This window comes from Drosophila melanogaster, chromosome 2R (genome assembly GCF_000001215.4).
Source record: "Drosophila melanogaster chromosome 2R".
Taxonomy (NCBI): domain Eukaryota; kingdom Metazoa; phylum Arthropoda; class Insecta; order Diptera; family Drosophilidae; genus Drosophila; species Drosophila melanogaster.
Window position 1 is genome coordinate 17,410,625 of NT_033778.4, and position 20,387 is coordinate 17,431,011.

Consider the following 20,387-nt stretch of genomic DNA (forward strand, 5'->3'; position numbering starts at 1 on the left):
TGTTGGTCCCACACCTGGACATATGATATATAGATTCGAGTGGCTGGGATTATGCAAATGCCTGCGGCTATTGACTTCAACTTTGTTGCAAACCCAACTCACCGAAATCCAATAGCCAAAACATAAGCCCAATGTGGTAAGTGGCGGAGACAATAAGAAGGTTAAATGTAGCACAATGCGTTCGGATATTCGATATATTTCACATATCTGTATTTCATATCGTCTTATAGAGCTTTATGGGGTCATCCACAGCATCTCAGCTTGGTGAGTGGGCCCACAAAAGATATACACCGTAAAAACTGGCATCTTCTTCAAACTATGAATCTTCTAGATGTGTTCGAAGTTTTGAGTTTATCTCATGTTTTCCTATATTTTCTTAGCTTAGGAGTCCTATTCCGCATCTTTTCCAGTGCATAGTGTGGTTCACTTTTTGGCATCATTGGAGCAGCATTGGGTCAATGGATTTTCTAGTTGCATGGGCAAGGGGATGCATTGGTGGTCCGCAACGAAACCCCTGACACATGGCTGCCACAACTGGCAATTTGGTGGCTCCCTGGCCGATCGTGATTGCTGCCCACTTGTGCCGCCTGTGGGAGCCCACGGCGTGACTGTTTATATGTATAGATACATAGATGCATATGTATGTATCTGCTGGATATACCATCGGATCCCGTGGATGCATGTGCGACGTATTCGCAAGTGCGCATTATGTGATGTATGTCTGACTGGCTGCCTGGTTGCCTGGAATTTTGTGCAATCACTTGCAGTCATTAAATTGAAAACATACTTAGCTCCGCAGTTGGCTATTTTAAAATCCATCGTGTGGCAATAGCAACAATTCGACTAAACACAACGACTTAAAACAAAAGCCAGGTAACTCTCATTTTCTTTTATTTTTCGCCAATCCAGCCTGGCTAAAGCCCGAAATCGAAAACAAAAAAAAATAAAAGAAAAAACGACAGACGCGGAAGACAGGCCATAGCATTTACATGCCCATTCTATTTCATAATCAAATTTAGGCCCCGCTTTTTTTTGCCTGCTAATTGCCCATTGTCCAGTTTGTCCGCCACTTTATACCTCTCCCGCCCCCTCCTCATCGTCAACCTAACAACTTTTGCACCATTTTGCTATTGCAATTCTTCGGGGCGATTAACGGCTCTTTCGGTCTGATTAACGGGTTTGCAGTGTCTGTCTCTCTCGCTCGCACACGCCGGATGCTCTCCCTGTCCCGCGCACTGCAATTGGTCAACGACCTTCAGTTGTATTTTTTTTTTTTTTGGTTAAATGGTGGCAATACTTCTCCCCTGCTCTTCTCTTCGCGCCACTCCCAAATCTTCAGAAATCTTCGCATCTTGTGGCGCACGTTCGCTTTATCTTTGAAAGAAGGGTAAAACAAGATGGCAACCTTGACCCAATCGTTATTCCATTTCCATTCAATCATGGCTTCTCTTGTAACGCGGGGATTTTCTGACCATTGGAGACTGTGCGTGTGGGGTGTGATTAGATTTGAAATTGCCATAATTGGACAGTCGGGCAAACCGACGAGCCGCCAATGTGAAAGTAAATCTCTTAATTCGATTGTTATGCAACTGCTTCCTTTAGTCCACATTACACTGATTCGTATGTGAAGCTAATGAAAATATATCGGAAATTAAAAATAGATATTTAGATGATAGTAGCCAGTATCAAGTAATAAACGTATCTGGAAATTGGTAATTAAACCGGGTCCTTGAAGTAGTCCAACACTTAACTGGTTGTTTGACTTATATAACCATTTAAAGGCTTAATGGCAATCATGTCAATTTGGGCATTAAAGCGGGAAATGCAAGAAACTTGATTGGCATTGCAGCAGAGCTATTTTCAGTTAATTCAGTCAAAAACCTATAAGATTAAGATTTCTAAAAACTATATTGAAAATACCTTAAAAATCTTTTACTTCTTCAAAATATTCTTTGTGATCGTAATTGTAAATGAAAACTTAAAATATCAATTTAATTTTTTATTTAAATATGTGTAAAAATTAACAGCGACAAACTTGCCAGATCAACCAATTTTGATGCAGAGCTGCCAACCCATGTTTAGTACAGTAATATTATCAATCGAATAATGTGGCAGCACTAGTTATCGATATAATCAGAGACGGCACTTTATCCGCAAGTCATTTCAGCGTCAAGTCATCCGGCATTTGTTTGCGATTTTGTTAAGGAAATTATAGAAAAGTAAGCCCTTTTCGAAGTGTTATTTGTCAACCAGCGTGCATAACACTTAACTAAATTACAGCCCACCATGTTTCTCACGCGTTCCGAGTACGACAGAGGCGTGAACACCTTCTCGCCGGAGGGCCGCCTCTTCCAAGTGGAATATGCCATTGAGGCCATCAAATTGGGCTCCACAGCAATTGGAATTTGCACGCCAGAAGGTATGTTCTTTGCTGCCATAAGTACACGCGGAGATCTAATGGTAAAATTGCATTCCAGGAGTGGTTTTGGCGGTGGAGAAGCGCATCACTTCGCCGCTAATGGTACCCAGTACTGTGGAGAAGATTGTGGAGGTGGACAAGCACATTGGTTGCGCCACCTCCGGCTTGATGGCCGATGCCAGGACTCTGATCGAGAGGGCACGCGTGGAGTGCCAGAACCACTGGTTCGTCTACAACGAGCGCATGTCCATCGAGTCCTGCGCCCAGGCTGTGTCCACTTTGGCCATCCAGTTCGGTGATAGTGGCGACAGCGATGGTGCCGCCGCCATGAGTCGTCCCTTTGGTGTGGCCATTCTATTTGCCGGCATCGAGGCGGGACAACCCCAGTTGTGGCACATGGATCCCTCCGGCACATTCGTGCGCCACGGAGCCAAGGCCATTGGCTCGGGCAGCGAAGGTGCTCAGCAGAATCTGCAGGACTTATTTAGACCCGATTTGACTCTCGATGAGGCTATCGACATTTCGCTCAACACACTTAAACAGGTTATGGAGGAGAAACTAAACTCCACCAATGTGGAGGTGATGACCATGACGAAAGAAAGAGAGTTCTACATGTTCACCAAGGAGGAGGTGGAGCAGCACATTAAGAACATTGCGTAAGCGGCAGTGGTTTTAAATTGATCTAATTTCAAATGTAATGTGAATAAAGAAAGGGATTCTAAATCGAACTAATAATAGAAGGTAATACTCGTTTTGATCAAGTTGATTTGGTTACATTAGTAAAAAGAAGCAGGGTTCAGCACTTCTGTCCAGAGATTCTCATTTCTTAGGTCTTTGAATAAGTTGCGTGCATAAAAAGATTTTCAATCCTCCTCTAATGAAACAACCTGTTTCTTGAAAAATCCCAAAATAAAAAGATCGTTATTCTATTATGTACAGTTGACTTTATTCGTATGCATGTATATTTCGTGTAATTGTGTATATATATATTTCTTGCATTCCGCTACAACATTTCTGGCTCCATTGGCGTCGCTGGATGCCATTACAATAATATCTCATTTCGCATAATAATATATGTATATTACACGCAATCTAGACACAAACTGTTGAGCAAATCAAACAGCTCGGATTAACTTGGTTAATCGCGTACAAAGGCAAATCATAAAGAACCGTCTTTGTTCGATGCACAGACTTCTAAAGTTATTCTCCATTTTCGCTATAATTCATTGTTTTGCTTGCGTGACTACATGTGTAAAACATTTTGCCTAGAACCGAAATACAATGCAAATAAGGCAGATTAAACATTTACATCTAAGTGGGTTTCGAATCGAAGGGATTGCAGGTATGCGTGTGTTTGTTTCTGGTGGACAGACAGGGAAGACGATCAAAATGAACAAGTTGTATACCTAAATCGTACGAGAATATCGCTATATATAATATATATATATATATCTATATGCGTGTGTATAAATACATAAGTAAACGGGGGCTAATCCCCGCGAGCATTCACAATAGTTTTCATCACACATCTAGGTCTGATGGTGTTCGCCGCCACTGGGACTGCTGTTGGTGTTGGTGTTGTTATTGGTGTTATTATTGTTGTTGTTGTTGTTGGTGGTGGTGGTGCTGGCGGTGGCACTGGTGGCACCACTGCTGCTGGGCGTCCGCATCACGATGCGGGACAAGCTGGTATCGCTGAGCGAGTAGATTTCCGGCTCAAAGACAGGCGGACACTCCATATTTGGATAGTCCGGCGTTGCCGCCTTCGAATCCACAGATCCCGAACTGGACACTTTTGGGGTGGCCGCACACTCTGATATCGTTGCCTCCGCTTGCTCCTCCTCTCTCTGCCTGCTGGTGTTGACGGGAGGCGGTGGCGCTGGGGGCAACGGCGGCTGCAAGCCCTCCGACGAGCACAAATTAGTGGTCGAGGTGGTTAGTATGCCAGGTCCACGGTAACTTCGATATCCCGCCTGATTGTGCGTGGGCAGGGTGATTTGGGAGAAGATCTCCTGATCGCAATCGGGATCCGCACTGCTTGGTGGCGTTACTGCCTGCTGCTGATGGTGATGGTGCCCGAACAGCGTGCGATGCAGCAGCGGTGAGCCCAGGAAACGATTCTCCTTGGAGGGCTTCGCCGGCGTGCCACCCGATATGGAGAGTTTCGAAAAGATTGGTATCGGGGCCGAGTTCTTGCGATGCGCATCGTACTTGGTGCCCACTATCTTGTCTCGCAGATCCTGATTGTACGTCTGGCTTTTCTTGATGCTGCTGCCGCTGCCGATTATGGTGACTCCATTGCCTACGGCTCCATCCAAGGCGTGATTCGATTTGGACTTCTTGTTCAGCGGCAGCGTCATAGTCATCGCATGACCCGGCCCACAGCCACTGCCCGCGGAGCCAGTTGAGTGCTTGGAAAAGGGAAACCGACGATCGCCGCTAGACTTTCCTTTGGACTTCTTTTGATCCGCACCGGATCCGGAACTCTTGCCGCTGCCGCCGCTGCTGTTCTTGTGCAGGAAACTGGAGAGCTGTAACTGCTGTGAGCGCAAGAAGTGCTTGGCCTTGCTGCTATGTTGCTGCTGCGTCTGCTGATGTTGTAGCTGCTGCTGCTGTTGCACATGCTGCAGGTGGTGCTGGTGATGATGATGATGATGGTGGTGCTCTTGCCGGCTGATGGAGCTAGTGCTCGGCTCATCCCCACATATCAGCTCGTAACCAAAGTCGCGCAACTTCTGACCTTCCTTAGTTCTGGTTCTCTTAATACTCTCGTCGTCAGGCTTAAAACTGATCTCGTAGTCGGGTGTTTTGGGCAGACTCACGCTCTGGATCTTGGGCAACTTTTCCAGCGGCTTTGTCACGCTGCTGCTCATGGCGCTCTGCTGACTGGCCGTGGATTCCGTCCGTGCGTGCTTGTGCTTCTCCACACCCAAGTGCACTCGATTGTTGTACATTTCCTGGGCCTCCTCCTCCTGTTTGCGCAGCATCAGATCCTTAAGCGTCACAAAGCCCTGTATATTATGGCCATGGTCGAGTGTATTACCCACACTCATCTTGGGGAGTAGTGTTTTCGAGGTATGGAAATCGAATTCCACCAAATTCGGATTTGAGGCGTGCAAGAAGTTGAATGGTGCCTTCTTCAAACTCGACTTGCTACTGGGACTCTGGCTCTGGCTCTGACTTGGACTCTCCTCGGAGCTCTGATGCTGCAGCGATGTGGGAGTGGCTGTAGGCGTGGGCGTTGGCGCTGGCGACGCGGGCGGACCCAGAATCGAAGCAGATAATGATACGGCAGACTCGGTTCCACTGACCACCGAACTCCTACTTGAGCTACGCGACAGTTTAGGACCCACCAAAGGTGGAATCTGTGTCGGCGGCATTGCGGGATCATGGTAGCCCGGTGTATTGGCACCAATCTGAATGCCAAAACTTCCGCCTGGCACCTTCCTATAGCTGCGGTATTGCTCCGTTGGCACAGGGATGTCGCTCGACGGTTTCGCTGCACTGCTCTTGAATGTATTCGTAAATTTGCGAAACGAGTCCAAGTAGCCGCGTTCATGCTTAATGGGTGCAGAGGAAGGTGGTGTTCCGCCAGATAGTGTCATCGACATGGACATTGACTCCTTGTTGCCTTGCGGCGAGGGCGTGCTTAAATTCTGGATCACAAGGGCATCGCATTCCTCGCCTGAGCTATCGTTCTCCGAATACAAATCCTTTGCGTCACCACCGCCTTTTGAACCCGTACTAGGCGGCACTTTGAGCGAAGCCTGGCGCAAGAAGTCCACCCATTGGTTAAGTGCGTCCAGCGACTCGGCCGCAAAGTAGAAGCTCTTGGCCGTGTGGTAAACTTTAAAGGCATGCGGTTTGGAGTGCACTTCTTTTGCCAATGAAACCGTAAAGCCCGGTAAAAATATTACCAAGCTGGCGCTGGTACTCTGCTTACTGCGAAATCCGTACAGTATCGTATCCAGCATCACGAAATAGATTCTCGCCCAGTAAGTCACTCCGCGATGATTTTTCTTGCGCCTGTACAGATGACCTTGGATATCCCCAGTCCCCAACAGCTTGAGATTTGTGTTCCGCCGCTTGGCCATTAAGCTGTGCTTCTTTTTAAGGGTCAGTGTCCGGGATTTGCTGGGCGTATGAAGCTCACTGATCTCCGATGGATCAACTGCGGCTGGTACAGGTACTGGCACGGGAATGGAGATACTGGTGATACTACTAGCCGGCTGCATGCTGGCTGGTTTTGGTGGAGGTGGAGGCACCGCCGGTGGCGTCATTTCCCTTTGCTTGCGGGGTCGCGGTGGCGGTGCTGGCGGTGTGACAAGCAGGAACTCCTTTCTTGGCTCAATCGCTGGCGGCGTATCCGATTCTTCACCCGAATTATCGTATGCCGGAGTACTATGACTCTTGTCTAATCGGCCCCTTCGACCTTGCTGCAACAAAGGCATGTTAATGGCCTCGGCCAGGGGCAAGTCCTGACCTTTTGTAGCCAGATTAATTGCCTCTAGGAGCTCCTCTGCGTTTTCTGTTTTGCAGTTGCGCAGCGTTTCCAAGGCGTCCTCGTCTCCCTCATCCGCAAAGGGAATCGGTTCAAAGGTCTCCAGTATGGTGTTCTCAACGTTACAGATAAATTTTTCATTCTTCATCACATAATCTTCCTTGGCGTCGAACCGAACTACTTTGCTGACACCCGGCTTGTAACGATCCACGAGGAATTCGCGCTGCGAGTCCTCCGTCAGCTGCTTTAGTTTTCGCGCCTCATGAAACATTCGCCTGGCCTTGTCCGTGGAGGTATCGCCCGCAATCCCAATGCAAGTGGTCGGCCTTGCTGCCATCTCTAGGCCATAACCGAAGGATATCGACTTATCCCGTATACTGGGCGAGCCAGGGTCGCAATTGGTGGGCGAACCAATTCCTGGCTTTCTTTCGTGCCACGATGGAACGACTAGATCCGAGTTTTTCAGGCTAAGATACTCGCATCCACAAATAGTGTTTCTTCGTTGGAGCAAAGCTCTTGGCTTTGGGTAATACAAACGGATCTCCCGTGCGGCTAGCTTGGGATCCGTTGGTGTTGGAATATCACTGCAACTGGAATCAGAGTCGGAGGCAGAGGACACTGGATTGGCCTTGGTAAGTACCTCCCTCTTCTCACTGCTTAGGGATTTACTGGGATCTGGCACCGCGCTTCCTGTTCCTCCTGTTGCCAGTTGCTCCGTGTCCAGGGTTAAAAATGCAGCACGGGGACTTGGCATCTGTGCCGCCCAGCGGGCGGCCATATTCCTCTTCTTGCTGGGCAACCTGTACGGCTGCATATAGATCTGTCCAAACATCTTTGTGTGCTTCGGCCGTTTCTTCACCGTCAGCACCACATCTGGAAGTGCTTCCCTCAGATGCTCCAGTACTGTGCGATGCTGCCAGCCCACAACGGTCTGGTAGTTGATCTGCACAATCTCGTCGCCATCTTCGATTTTTCCGGAATTGTGAGCTGGCGAGTTGTACTTGATATCCGTGACACGGTGAATGCCATTATAACTGGACTCTATGTTGAAACCCAACTCGGATTCGCGTTTTTTAAGGGTGACAAGGTTCAGAGAGGCTGGCTGCAGTACCATGGGATCAGATATGTCCTGGATTACAAAGTTGGCAAGATTCTCGAGCCGTTCCGCTGACTGTCGAATCGCTGGCACCGGCTGCAGGGCAAAACGATCACGGTGGGCAATTGTGGCCAGCTCCAGGCCGCATTTGAGCACATTGCCACAATACTCGCGGTACATCTCCTGCTTACGGAACGGTGTTCGCTCCAGGCTGCCCACCAATGGCTTTAGAGTAGCTATCGTCCTGGTAATATCGTGCAGTATCCGGGTATCGATCTTAGTGCTCTCCGCATGATTCCTGGCCAGTTCGCGATGCAGATTCTTAGCTGCCGTGGCCACATGCAAGGCCATGAACTGCAGATTGTCGTTTTTCAGGTGATAATGCTGGAATATCAAGCTCAATTAACGGGTTTGTATGTCACAATATTTGTTTGGGGTCTCACGAAGTTTCTTAAGTTCTCCACCGCCTCCAGCACGATCTCCTGATGGCCAATGCGCAGCATGCCCAGATTCTCCAGCTCGTATGGCCGTATGTTGAGCAACGCCCGTCCGCCGATCTCCTGCTTGGAGAACTCGTACAAATACCCCTTCATAGACTCATCCAGACCTGCGAGAATCAGGAAAACATAATTATTATGATGTGCCTGTTGAAACCTTGAACAAAGCGGAAATTCTTGTTGCACTTGTTGTTGCTGCTGCTTTTTGGGGCAGTGGCTGCGAGATGCAGTTTTTTTTTTCTCAGCTGCGCTTTCCTTGACCTCGAGCATTACCTTTTATCCAGTCGGTGACCTGGTCGGGCGTCCACTCGGCGATGTTGATGTAGGCCATCGCTGCTGCTGCTGATGATCCGCGCTGGGCCGCACCTACGGCATATTATCAATTCGTGCTGCAAAAACACTCGAACCAAGTTCAGAATTGCTATATTGTTGCGTCTCTCTGGTCCGGAGTGACCATCTTTTAGAGCTCGAACAATACTCGGTGCTCGTTAAATACTATCGAACTAGCGTGGCAATCGATTATTTAATGCATTTTAAAACTGAACAAAATGCAATTTATTCAAAGTTTCTTTAAGGGACAGAACAAGAGGAAAGAAAACTATAAATTATGATACTACTACATACTACTTTCTCCATCCAAGATAGCCAGGAAACAGCCACATGTTTCTGTATGTGTTTATTTTTATAGTCTTAATTAATATGAATTTGGCTTGCAGTGCAAGAGAGTAAGAGTAACAGTTATCGATAGAGGACCAACAAAAAATAATCGAATTGGTAATTGTCTCATGTTGATATATTTTCCGAGCACTACCGCTATTTACAACCTTTTATTTGTTAGTACCTAAAGATCATGTTGTAAGCTAATCTTTTAGAAACCACAAAGTTTTATGTAAAATATTCACTTATATTGACACAAGCTCGAAGTAATAATTATCAAACATTTAAAAACCCCGCTTCGGATTTAGCCATTCACATTCGAATTTACTGCAACCCAACAGCCAACAGCGCTTCGCAACACTGTCGCCGCCCCAATCAAACAGCTGAGCGCCTTGCGAATGGAATTGAATTGCCCCAAAACATATAAATAAATGCCTCAATGACAGCATCAAATGGAGATAAACAAGGCAATGAGCGTCCCTCCGCTCCAGTGCCTTTCCCCAGCTGACAATTAGCACTTTACTTGACCATTCAAGCTCGGGTAGATGTATACATATGTATGTATACGAAGGCGGCGCACGTTTTTCCAACGCAATGCCTTCAGAAACGAATCAGTCACTTGCTCGGAGAGGGAGAGGCACGACGAAGTAAATCACCGCGTGTTTTTTTCTAATCGCTGCAACTGGCTGCTGCAATCACTATTCTCTTGTCGAAATGTCTGTGACCCAGACGAAACAAATCAAGTTCTACAACCCATCGAGTTCCGCTAGCTCCGACAGGTAACGAACGACTTTTTAATGCCGCATTAATTCACGCACGGCCAAAAGTAAAGTGTGAAAATCCAACAGAAGTCATTAGAATGTGATACACACTCACACACACACCCGCGCACAAACATATCTAAAGAGCATGTGCTCCAAGTCATTCATCGTATGTACGTACGTACCTACTTACATGTGTGCGTCGTGGGGCCTCTAATCACGCAATATAAATAAATGCTGGGAAAATGGCATAGGGCCTGCGTTCGCAAACACCACTACATGTGCAAACGCATAACATGTGATAAATTCAATTTCGATATAGTCGCCGGTTGCATCGGATCGGAAGAGAGTGTGAGAGAGAAGGCAAAGCGAACACCCTGCGAGAACAGTTACAAGCTAGGGATGGGCGCGTCAGCGAGTAACTTGTAATGTTGCAGTTTGAAAAAATAATATTCATACCACAGAAACATTATTAAAATAACTTTGGTGCGATCCGTGGAATGCTATAAAAAATTACTTGTGTATAAGTATATGTAGCGTGAAATATTTTATGATTTTATGCGCCTAAAAATTAGAATATTTTTTTCTCTAACAAATTAAATATCCTTCACTTAACAAAAGTAAAAGAGACATTTGTTATGCAAATTTGGCTAAAATGTAGAGCACATCTTCGACTGAGTCGTGTCACGCCAAACCTCATGTACCACATGCCCACCTCTATGAAGGCTTGCGACAACAACAATGCAGAGACGACGCCGGCAGAGGAAACCGCAGCGCAGCGCAGCTTTTTAACCTTAGCTGCCTTAACACTTTTTCTTGTCATTCAATCCCCAAACGCCGCTCACCTCGCACTTCTCGCTACACCTTTGGCTTAATTTTTTGTTTTCATTAGTTATCGAATAAATATTGGCCGCAACGCAAAAGGTGAATCGCTGCGTACGAAATAAAAACTCTAAATCACATGTGATCCACGCCGGCGGCGATTCGCGTGAGCGTTGTGTGAGTGAGTGACCCATTTTGGCTTGGCATCGCCGGTTGCTGTGTTCTTGCTGCCTCCACATCCAAGTTCTCACGCCCACGCCGACGGACTGAGTGATTCAAAATCGCTGGCAGATCGGGATCGGGCTAAAAATGAGCAGCATCACGTTTTTGTGCAGCAAGTCGGGCCACAACACCAACAACAACAGCATTAATAGTAGCAATAACGATGTTCCAAAAGGGGCAAAAGCGAACTCAGCATTTGCAGCCGCATCCGCCGGTTTACTAACCATCGCAAACCACCAGCAGCAACAGCTACTTCAGCAACCACATCAACAGCAGCAGCAACAACAACAACAGCATCATCAGCAGTCAAAGGTTAAGGCTATAGCAGCCAAAACCAATGGTCACATGTAATTCATTGCATTTTCCCCATTTCTTAACGTAAAAACCAATCGAAGTCCCATTTTACATACCAGACGTTCATATATGTATGTTTGTACATTCATTTGTAGAGAGGCATATTTGTGTGTGTGTGTTTGTATTTGAGTGCTTTTTGTTGTTTCTGTTGTGTGTGTTATTTACCGCCATTCTAATTGTTTTGGTGCTGCGCTTGTTTGTCCAGTCTCCCGTTTCGCGACGTCTCTTTCTATTCTCAGTGTTTAATTAACGCTTGCTGTGTTTAACATTGTTTATTGAGTCTGCCGCGCGGCAAGTAACAACAAATGGTGAAACGATGATAGCGTCAGCAAGTGCTCTCTCGATTCTTCAACATGGCAGCGATCACAACAACACACATGAGCCACGTTTGCCATTTCCAGTTCCCTTAGCCTCCCTTTGGCTCCCAATGTCCTGCATCTCCCTCGCCAGGAAACTCCCGCTTGCCGTCCTTGTCCCACCCGCCTGGAAGGCCATAACCTGTTGGTTCCTTTTTTGGGAAGAGCACGGCACACGTGGCAAGCGCTCATCTCTCGCTTCTTTTGTTGGTGTGCAAAAACTAAAAATATGCGGAGGAATCTCGTCTGTGGCGTCACCAGATTGTTGGCCCCACACTGAGAGAAAAATGAAACATTTTTGATTCTTCTAAATTTACATTTTATCACAAGTACCCCAAACTTATTTTAATATTTATCGTTTTTATGTTATGATAAATATTGTTCTAAAATTTTGACAACATTTTTTGACCTTCTGCAGAATTCTAAAAAAATATATCCTCAGTTTTTTCTTTCCGTGTGGTGAATTTCATTTTGGTACGCAAATGAAGAGCAGAAGATACAGAGAAAGGCGGAAAGAATGAGTGCAACGAACGCGCCTACGCAGCATTCGATAAATGGATACGTCTAGCGTTGCTTTGTCTGCCGGCCCCTGTTTTCTTATTTTTGAAATCTTCCCAGAATTGTATGATGAGTGTTTTTGCATGTACTTGGCCCTAGTTATTGTCTATTATTATTGTTTTAACGGCCAACTTCTTTCTAGATATTACTTACTAGTATTAGATATCAACCCATCATGATCATATCGTATTTCATGCCAAATCACAAATATTCCCATATCATATTACTGCATATTCCTGCAATACTTTTGCTATACCAACGTGATTTATAAAGGGAGCTGTAAATGTAACGTATTAGCTGTTCTCATTGAAAGCCATATAAGAATTAACCTGATAATACGTAACGATGTTATCTTCTATCACATTCAATTAAGGCCTCAAGTAACTTGTCTATTTATAGAACATATTGAGCAGTAGATTAATTTTACGTCGACGATATGCCTGGTTTCTCGCGTTTGTGTGGGTGTCAATACGTGTGCAGATGGGGGCTGTTAAAGTAGAGTAGGTCAGTGAGTATACTGCATCCTTGAACTTATAGCTTTAAGCTTGCATTGCAATAGCTGGTACGGCATGGTAGAAATTTCACTAACACGTTCTGTAATCTACTCTTTCGTACATATCAAAATATTTAAAATTATTATGAAATTAATCAGTGCTAGGTGATAAAAATGTTATCTCATGGCTAATCACTGAATTCCAATTATTTTACTTGTGGCTAACGTCATCGTTAAATGGTGGGAGTGTAGAACTTGATAATCGCCAACTAATCTATATACGTACTATTTGCAGCGATGACCGTTCACTCTCGGATGTCACAGAGCAACTCTATGTGGATCCGTATGCCGACCTAAGCAATGGCTTGCCCGGGGATCTCAACTGCTGTCCGGCCTCGCCCACCACAGTGCCTGCTAAAGCATCGTTGGATTCGCCTCTTAAACGTTCCGGTAGGAGACAGCGAACCACATCCATTGGCAACCAGACCACCACAGCGAATCCGTCCGAATGCATCATACGCGCAAATAACCGCACGATCTACACGGCCGGACGACCGCCGTGGTACAATTGTGCTGGGCAACAGGTGGAGCCCTTCGTCATAGGTAAACACATCACTCCCAAAAAACAAATCTTTCTAGTCTCTCTAATGTGCTTAATTTCCTTCAGGAATCTGCGGCGGTAGTGCCTCTGGCAAGACCACAGTGGCTGAGAAAATCATCGAAAGCCTAGACGTTCCATGGGTAACACTGTTGTCCATGGACTGTTTCTACAAGGTTGGAGAATTATAATTTAGTTGACGAAATACATTGACTGAATTCATTATGTTAATCCTGTAGATCCTTAATGAGAAACAGCATGAGCAGGCCCTGATCAACGAATATAACTTCGATCACCCGGATGCCTTCGACATCGAGCTGCTGCTGGACGTGCTCACCAAGCTGAAGGAGGGCCGAAAGGTGGAAGTTCCTGTCTATAATTTTGTGACACATGGTCGTGAGAGCCAAACGAAAACCATGTACGGGGCCAATGTGATCATCTTCGAGGGTATTCTTACCTTTCATAGTCCTGAAGTACTTAAATTGCTAGACATGAAGATATTTGTGGACACAGATCCCGATATTCGTCTGGCCAGGCGGTTAAGAAGGTATGTGATGGTTCTCGGCTCTGCCTACCTTGATTATCATATTTTGTTATCAATTGTTCAATTTTAGGGACATCTCTCAGCGCGGACGAGACCTCAAGGGCGTGCTGAAGCAATACCTTAATATGGTTAAGCCCTCCTATTGCAATTACATAGCTCCAACAATGGCCCATGCAGATATCATTGTTCCTCGTGGAGGCGACAACAAGGTGGCCATCCATCTCATTGTTCAGCACGTGCACACACAGCTGCAACTGGTATGAATTGCCTGCTTGCGGTGCTGTTCACCTTGTTAATTTGTCTGTCTGTCTTCCAGCGCGGATTTAAGCTGCGCGAAACTCTGGCCAACTCCTACAAGGACCAGCCAATGCCACATTCTCTGCACTTGCTGCATCCCACGCCCCAAATAAAGGGCCTGCACACGTTCATCCGTTGCCGAAATACGTCCCGCGATGAGTTTATTTTTTACTCAAAGCGCCTGATACGGCTAGTCATTGAATATGCGCTAAGCTTATTTCCCTTTAAGAAAACAACAGTGGAGACTCCACAAGGTGTCCTTTACGAGGGCAAGCGTATGGAATCGCGAAAAATATGCGGCGTCTCAATTCTCCGAGCTGGTGAAACAATGGAACAAGCCGTTTGTGATGTGTGCAAGGACATTCGCATCGGAAAGATCCTCATCCAGACCAATCTTAAGACCGGCGAGCCGGAGCTTTACTACCTGAGGCTGCCTAAAGACATAAAAGACTACAAGGTGATACTAATGGATGCCACCGTGGCCACAGGAGCAGCGGCCATGATGGCCATTCGGGTGCTGCTGGATCACGATGTACCCGAGGACAACATTATCTTGGCCTCGCTTTTGATGGCTGAGATCGGTGTGCACTCCATTGCCTATGCCTTCCCAAAGGTGAGATTGACACTAAATTCCAAAAGCCGGCATTTATTTATGTTCTTCTTTATGTAGGTGAAAATTGTTACTTCCGCTCTGGATCCGGAGATTAATAGTAAGTTTTATGTTATACCCGGCATTGGTAACTTTGGCGATCGCTACTTTGGCACGGAACCCTCTGATGAGTACTAAGGAGATCTGGGCCAATCCATACCTATATGGAACCATCAAGTTTCTAATGTATCTTAGGTTAAGTTCAAAACGTTACTTAAATTATGAATTTGGAACGAGATGTTTTATTGATGTGGCTATAAGAGTCGAACTACAAGCTGTATGAGGAAAGCAAGACTTCCCAACACCAAAGCGATGCCAAAATAGCGTTGGATTAGTCTTTCCCGACTCCTGGTTTGCACTTGAACGTTTGGTAACTCCTGATTTTTTGCACACCTCGTCCAATCGCGTTCGTCGTCTAAAATTTCTCCCACCATGCTAAACTTGCTCGCACTGGTAATTCGCACATGGACACGAGTACCAAGAAGGTTATCCCGCATGGGCAGCAGTACTTGCTCGTAGCTCTTGTTGTGGCCCACGTAATGGAGCTTGTCGTGTGAAACTTCTGTGACCAAGACGGTGTATATTTCACCCACTCTGTCCGCATAGGGTTCATAGCTGTAGAAGAGATCCGTGAGACGTTTAGTTCGTTTCTTCACCAGGTTTGCGGGGATGCGATCCATCTTAGCAGCTGGTGTGCCCGGACGAGGGAAGAACTGATTGATGAACAGACTGGGAAAGCGATATTTGGCGCAAAGGGTCATCGTCTCCTCGAAATCGTCTTCTGTCTCTGTTGGGAAACCACAAATTATATCCGTGGCAATCGTGACACCGGGAACTCGTTCCCTTAAGAAATCCACAACGTGCTCAAAGTCCTGCCGACAGTACTCTCGTTTCATCTCGCCCAGCACAGAGTCACTACCACTCTATAAAAAGAAATAATTGACTATCGAAAAATATTTATATATATTACACTCGATCCTTACCTGTACAGGAACATGTAAAAAGGAGTAGACTCTCGGGTGCTGCAAGACGTTGGCCACTTCCTCGAGATGCTCCAGTATATACGGTGGATTGGTCATGCCTACACGCAACATGCAGTGCTCGGGGATCACTTCCACCAGTTGCCAGAGCAATTCCGGCAATGAGCTTCCAATATCTCGACCATAAGCTCCTGTATCCTCGGAAGTAAGCCAGATCTCGCAGCAGCCTTCAGCAAACGATTGGCGGGCGCGCTCTACAACCTCCTCCGGGGGATAGCTGGCCAAGTCACCGCGGGCGTGTTTAGTCTTGCAGTAGGTACATTGATTTAGGCATCCAGAGTTGATGGATATGATTTCTATTAATGGATTTTTGCGGACTTTGGGTAATGAGAGTGGTGCTCCAGCTACCCGCCGACCATGGACCTTCTTTTTGTTTTGCAACAGCTGGACACTGTGACCCTTGAGGGTCTCTTCAACGACCTCCACCACTCGGTCGATTTGCTGGACACCGATTACGGAAAGACCGTTCAGATAGTCCGATTTGGGAGCTCCCTGGGGAACGCAACCGGCAACCACGACGTGCTTGCCATTTCGCATTCCCGACTCAATCTCGTTGCGGAAAGTGTCCTCCGAAGGATTCTTAACCGTGCAGCTATTGAGCAGCCACAGATCCGCCTCCTCCTTTCCACTCAATCTATATCCGTAGGCAGCCAACTGCCCGGCCATGTACTCCGAGTCCGAATTGTTGTGGGCGCAGCCCCATGTTTTCACAAAAACTTTCTGGGTGCCGGGTATGACACTCTCGTGGATCGTGGGCTTCGGCTTTTCCTCCTCCTCTTGAGATTCAAGTCGAATTTGGGATCGTTTCTTGGCCCGAACCGTAACGGTTTTTTTGTTTTCGTAGCGCTCACGCGGCTTGACATCATCGGCGGATATCAGATCCTCTATATCATCCACATCGTTGCCTGGCAGATCCTGTCCAAGGTGGTACATTGTTTTTCCTTCTCCTTGTTTTAGATTCTATGCCAAAACACATGTGCCGCACTTCCAGCTGTTTACATTCAGATTTCTTCTTCTTCACTTCAGGCAGTGTTGTGAAGTGCATACGGGTAGGGTACCCGACTAACGGCTCGATAACAGGGTCGGCTGTCACATTTAGACACCCTACAAAATAAGCATACAAATTAAGTTTGTTATATAAATGATACAATAAATAATTTATTCCATGTTCCAATTTCCTATTTTCTTTATTCGGAACTGATATGGATATAAGTTGTAATAAATATAATTAGAAGGGCTTTGTTAGTTTAATTTTGATTGATTTGATTCTTTATCAAATGATTAGTTTTGTTCTAAAATGAATAATTATAAATATTAATTTGTCATAACTATTATTATAAGATTTAAAATCAAAATTTTGCAAACATAATTCAATTACCATAATTACACACCCACGACGACGTGCTGAGTGTCATTTCAATATGCCCGAGCTTTTGCGGCTTATGCACCCTACCGTGTAGACACACAGTTATCAGTACGCTATCAGCGGGAACATTCTACTCTGCTCCAGACTGCCGCAACAGCAGCTTGTAAAAGCACAATCCTCCGCTAGCCATGATTACGATTAAATGTAAAGACACCAATCTGGACCCGCTTCCGGTCAAGGTGAGTTCGTAGTCCGTCCAAAAATTAAGCACCCCATTTTGTTCAATGCCAAACTATAAATAACCCACAGATTGGTATTATTGGCGGTTCGGGGCTTGACGACCCAGATATCCTGGAACAGCGGCAGGAACGTGTGGTGGAGACGCCCTACGGAGAACCGTCTGATGCATTGATTGAAGGCGAGATCAATGGAGTACAGTGCGTACTCCTGGCGCGTCATGGACGCAAGCACGACATCATGCCCTCCAATGTTAACTACCGGGCCAACATCTGGGCTCTACGCGATGTGGGCTGCACCCACTTAATTGTCTCCACGGCATGTGGATCGTTGCGCGAGGAAATCAAGCCGGGCAACCTGGTTGTTCCACACGACTTTATCGACAGGACTACTAAACGCCTTCAGACCTTCTACGATGGCAAGGCACAAAGTCCACGTGGTGTTTGCCACCTGCCCATGTTTCCGGCATTCAGCGAACGCACCCGCAACATTCTGCTTCAGGCGGCCAAGGAGCTGGAGATTCCCGCCCACGATAAGGCCACCATTGTGACTATTGAGGGTCCGCGCTTCTCCTCTCGCTCGGAGAGCCACATGTTCCGTCAGTGGGGCGGGGACCTCATAAACATGACCACGTGTCCAGAAGTGGTGCTAGCCAAGGAGGCTGGCCTACTTTACGGGTCGGTGGCCATTGCCACGGACTACGACTGCTGGCGCATGGGTTGCGAGGGTGTCAACGTGCAGGATGTCCTCCGTACTTTTGCCGAGAACGTAATTAAGGTGAAGAAGATTCTGGTCAACGCTGTTGGTCGAATTGCCAAGGAGGACTGGTCGGAGGACATACTAAATGCCAAGGTGAGTGAGCCGAGATAAACATCATTTAAAACTAAGTTCATCATGTGTTCCGCCCATAGCAATGCGTTTGCAACAACACAATGTCTGGAGCCATGTGACGATTTATAAAACTTTGCCACGAAATAACAGAAGAGACGCTGATTCGCCGCAAGATTTATGTGCCACCGCTCTATCAACAGTTCCACAAAAAGCGAGGACCCAGAGTTCACTCCATATCCATTACGTACGAATTAGATCCGAAAGACAAAAGGCAGCCGGTGAAAACTCCATTGAAATGTGAAACTGTAACGTCCGCGTCAGCGTCGCAGTAAATATATACATATGTGTGTAACTAAAAACATTTCCGTAATCAAATGCAATCTATTCCTAAACAAACGCTCAGATGTCTTCTGAATAATGGGACACTTTTCACATTTCACATTTATATTATTACATAGAGTTGCGTCTTTAAAATTAAAATTGGAATTCGATTGCGCTGTCCTTACGGACACTTCCGCTCGACTTGGCTCTTGCCGGCCTCTTCGTACTCCTGCGACGATATCCACATCTGTTGGAAAGTACCTATGCTGGCTAGAATAGAGCCGCCAATCCAGGCTCCAAATCTTCGCTCCACGCTGCCATTGGCAGAAATCATTTTTAGGCGCGTATTTGAGGGGGCACGCAGCTGGAGATCGCGATTTAGGCGCTCCGGAAAGCCTTGCAGAAGGGTATTGCCACCTAAGAGCAAAATATTAAGGTATAAGTAATTAGTTTTAAAACCTAGGGAAAATTCATACCAGTAACGACAACTGAGCCGAAAAGTGACAGCCGCACATCCGCATCACACATGCCCACACTGGTGGACGCCAATTGGCCAGCTCCCAGCATTGCATTGTCAAAGAGACTCTCGGCTATCTTGAACCGCTCAGAGCCAAAGTCCTGATGATAACCATTAGGAAACTCATAGTGTACCGTCGGGATTTGAGCAGCAACCCGTTCGTCGAACGGATTTTCTAGGACCTGCAGCACATTCATCTGAAAGTCTTGCATCATGAGCTGCAACATGTAGTTTTGCCACGACTGAGTTAGGTTCTCTGGCAGTTTGCGCAGCGTGAAGCGTCCGTTGTCGCGCTCCTTAACAACGTCTTTGGAGGCAATCTTGTATACCGGCGACAGATCAATGCCGTGCTTCTCCAGATGCTGGCGGCACTGTCGTGAAAGGAAGTCTCCACCCAGGGGTGACTTAACCACCGCCTGGGATAGGACATAGCCCTCATGGACGGGAACGGCCGAGGTGTGGGTGGCTCCACTATCGACAACCAAAGCGGTGGCCCGCCCGCTGGAGAAGGCAGCCAGAACGGCGTTCTTTACCAGAAAGAAGGCTGGAACATTGTACTTCTCGAACATAAGCTCGGTTAGCTTCTCGCGGTTGTTGCGGACATTCCACGATGCCTCGGAAAAGAGCACGGGATGGTATTCCGGCTCCGACTGAATGACATTGGCGTAGGCATAATCAATAACCTTCTCAAACAGGTCCCAGTTGTCAATCATGCCGTCTTTCATATAGGTCTGCACCTCCATATTGGAACGGGGAACGGTCACGTAGTTGGTGTCCACATAGAACTTGCGCTGGTCAGCATCTAGAGTAGGGGTAGGGATTGCCGGTTTTTCCGGGTTTTTAAAAGCCATAAACTAAATAAAGGCGATGTAGAAACTAACTATTTGGCGTGGCATTGTTGTCTGTTTTAGTTTCCGGATCGAGATTGGTCTCTGGAGCTGCTCCAATCCCCACAACCGAGGGTATCTCCGCCTTGGGCGAATCCTCCTGTGCGTAGCCCACTCGCAAGGAATGATGTCCAGGATCGAAGACCAGGGCGCCGATCTCGTCGCCGCCATATAGCATGGTGCCGCCACTCATATTGGGGCGTTCCGATTATTTTTTTCGCACGTTGTGTTCAAGTAATTCGCGAAAATACTTCCGTCTGTGTATATTTTGCGGCTTTTTTCACGACGCTTCTTCCTCGCTGGAGATGGTCTGATAAGTTATCGATTGTTTAAGCCAAATATTTTCCTACCTATCGCTTTGGTC

General features: G+C 46.6%; 6 protein-coding genes across 13 annotated transcripts; 3 read left to right on the forward strand and 3 right to left on the reverse strand.

The window, feature by feature from the left end:
- The first annotated feature begins 2,142 nt into the window (after positions 1-2,142).
- Positions 2,143-3,145, forward strand: Prosalpha5 (Proteasome alpha5 subunit). Of its 2 annotated transcripts, NM_166221.4 has the most exons (3): positions 2,143-2,219; positions 2,281-2,419; positions 2,478-3,145. In NM_166221.4, the coding sequence occupies exons 2-3, from the start codon at positions 2,287-2,289 to the stop codon at positions 3,077-3,079; spliced, it is 735 nt and encodes a 244-aa protein (NP_725669.1). In that variant the 5' UTR covers positions 2,143-2,219; positions 2,281-2,286; the 3' UTR covers positions 3,080-3,145. The 2 variants fall into 2 exon arrangements, with proteins under 2 accessions (NP_725669.1, NP_477202.2); NM_057854.4 differs by having other exon boundaries at positions 2,215-2,419.
- Positions 3,146-3,345: 200 nt separating this feature from the next.
- Positions 3,346-9,383, reverse strand: cnk (connector enhancer of ksr). Of its 2 annotated transcripts, none has more exons than NM_001299595.1 (3): positions 8,787-9,383; positions 8,460-8,623; positions 3,346-8,400 (listed from the first exon to the last, which is right to left on the reverse strand). In NM_001299595.1, the coding sequence occupies exons 1-3, from the start codon at positions 8,842-8,844 to the stop codon at positions 3,949-3,951; spliced, it is 4,674 nt and encodes a 1,557-aa protein (NP_001286524.1). In that variant the 5' UTR covers positions 8,845-9,383; the 3' UTR covers positions 3,346-3,948. The 2 variants fall into 2 exon arrangements, with proteins under 2 accessions (NP_001286524.1, NP_725671.1); NM_166223.2 differs by having other exon boundaries at positions 8,787-8,964.
- Positions 9,384-9,782: 399 nt separating this feature from the next.
- Positions 9,783-15,055, forward strand: l(2)k01209 (lethal (2) k01209). 4 transcript variants are annotated; one of them, NM_166225.3, is made up of 8 exons: positions 9,783-9,949; positions 10,824-11,322; positions 13,032-13,339; positions 13,404-13,510; positions 13,574-13,881; positions 13,949-14,135; positions 14,195-14,788; positions 14,846-15,055. In NM_166225.3, exons 2-8 carry the CDS (start codon positions 11,063-11,065, stop codon positions 14,960-14,962), a joined length of 1,881 nt encoding a protein of 626 aa, NP_725673.2. In that variant the 5' UTR covers positions 9,783-9,949; positions 10,824-11,062; the 3' UTR covers positions 14,963-15,055. The 4 variants fall into 4 exon arrangements, with proteins under 4 accessions (NP_725673.2, NP_725672.2, NP_611206.3 ...); NM_166224.3 differs by having other exon boundaries at positions 9,783-11,322; NM_137362.4 differs by lacking the exon at positions 10,824-11,322.
- On the reverse strand, positions 15,046-16,887 carry CG6550 (uncharacterized protein). The gene is made up of 2 exons (NM_137363.4): positions 15,808-16,887; positions 15,046-15,747 (listed from the first exon to the last, which is right to left on the reverse strand). The coding sequence occupies exons 1-2, from the start codon at positions 16,795-16,797 to the stop codon at positions 15,079-15,081; spliced, it is 1,659 nt and encodes a 552-aa protein (NP_611207.1). The 5' UTR covers positions 16,798-16,887; the 3' UTR covers positions 15,046-15,078.
- Positions 16,888-17,170: 283 nt separating this feature from the next.
- On the forward strand, positions 17,171-18,691 carry Mtap (Methylthioadenosine phosphorylase). Of its 3 annotated transcripts, none has more exons than NM_137364.4 (3): positions 17,329-17,469; positions 17,540-18,319; positions 18,379-18,691. In NM_137364.4, the coding sequence occupies exons 1-3, from the start codon at positions 17,419-17,421 to the stop codon at positions 18,415-18,417; spliced, it is 870 nt and encodes a 289-aa protein (NP_611208.1). In that variant the 5' UTR covers positions 17,329-17,418; the 3' UTR covers positions 18,418-18,691. The 3 variants fall into 2 exon arrangements, with proteins under 3 accessions (NP_001286525.1, NP_611208.1, NP_001261049.1); NM_001299596.1 differs by having other exon boundaries at positions 17,171-17,469.
- Positions 18,692-18,728: 37 nt separating this feature from the next.
- Bap55 (Brahma associated protein 55kD) lies at positions 18,729-20,339 on the reverse strand. Its single transcript, NM_137365.4, has 3 exons — positions 20,018-20,339; positions 19,096-19,938; positions 18,729-19,036 (listed from the first exon to the last, which is right to left on the reverse strand). Exons 1-3 carry the CDS (start codon positions 20,214-20,216, stop codon positions 18,801-18,803), a joined length of 1,278 nt encoding a protein of 425 aa, NP_611209.1. The 5' UTR covers positions 20,217-20,339; the 3' UTR covers positions 18,729-18,800.
- Positions 20,340-20,387: the final 48 nt, after the last annotated feature.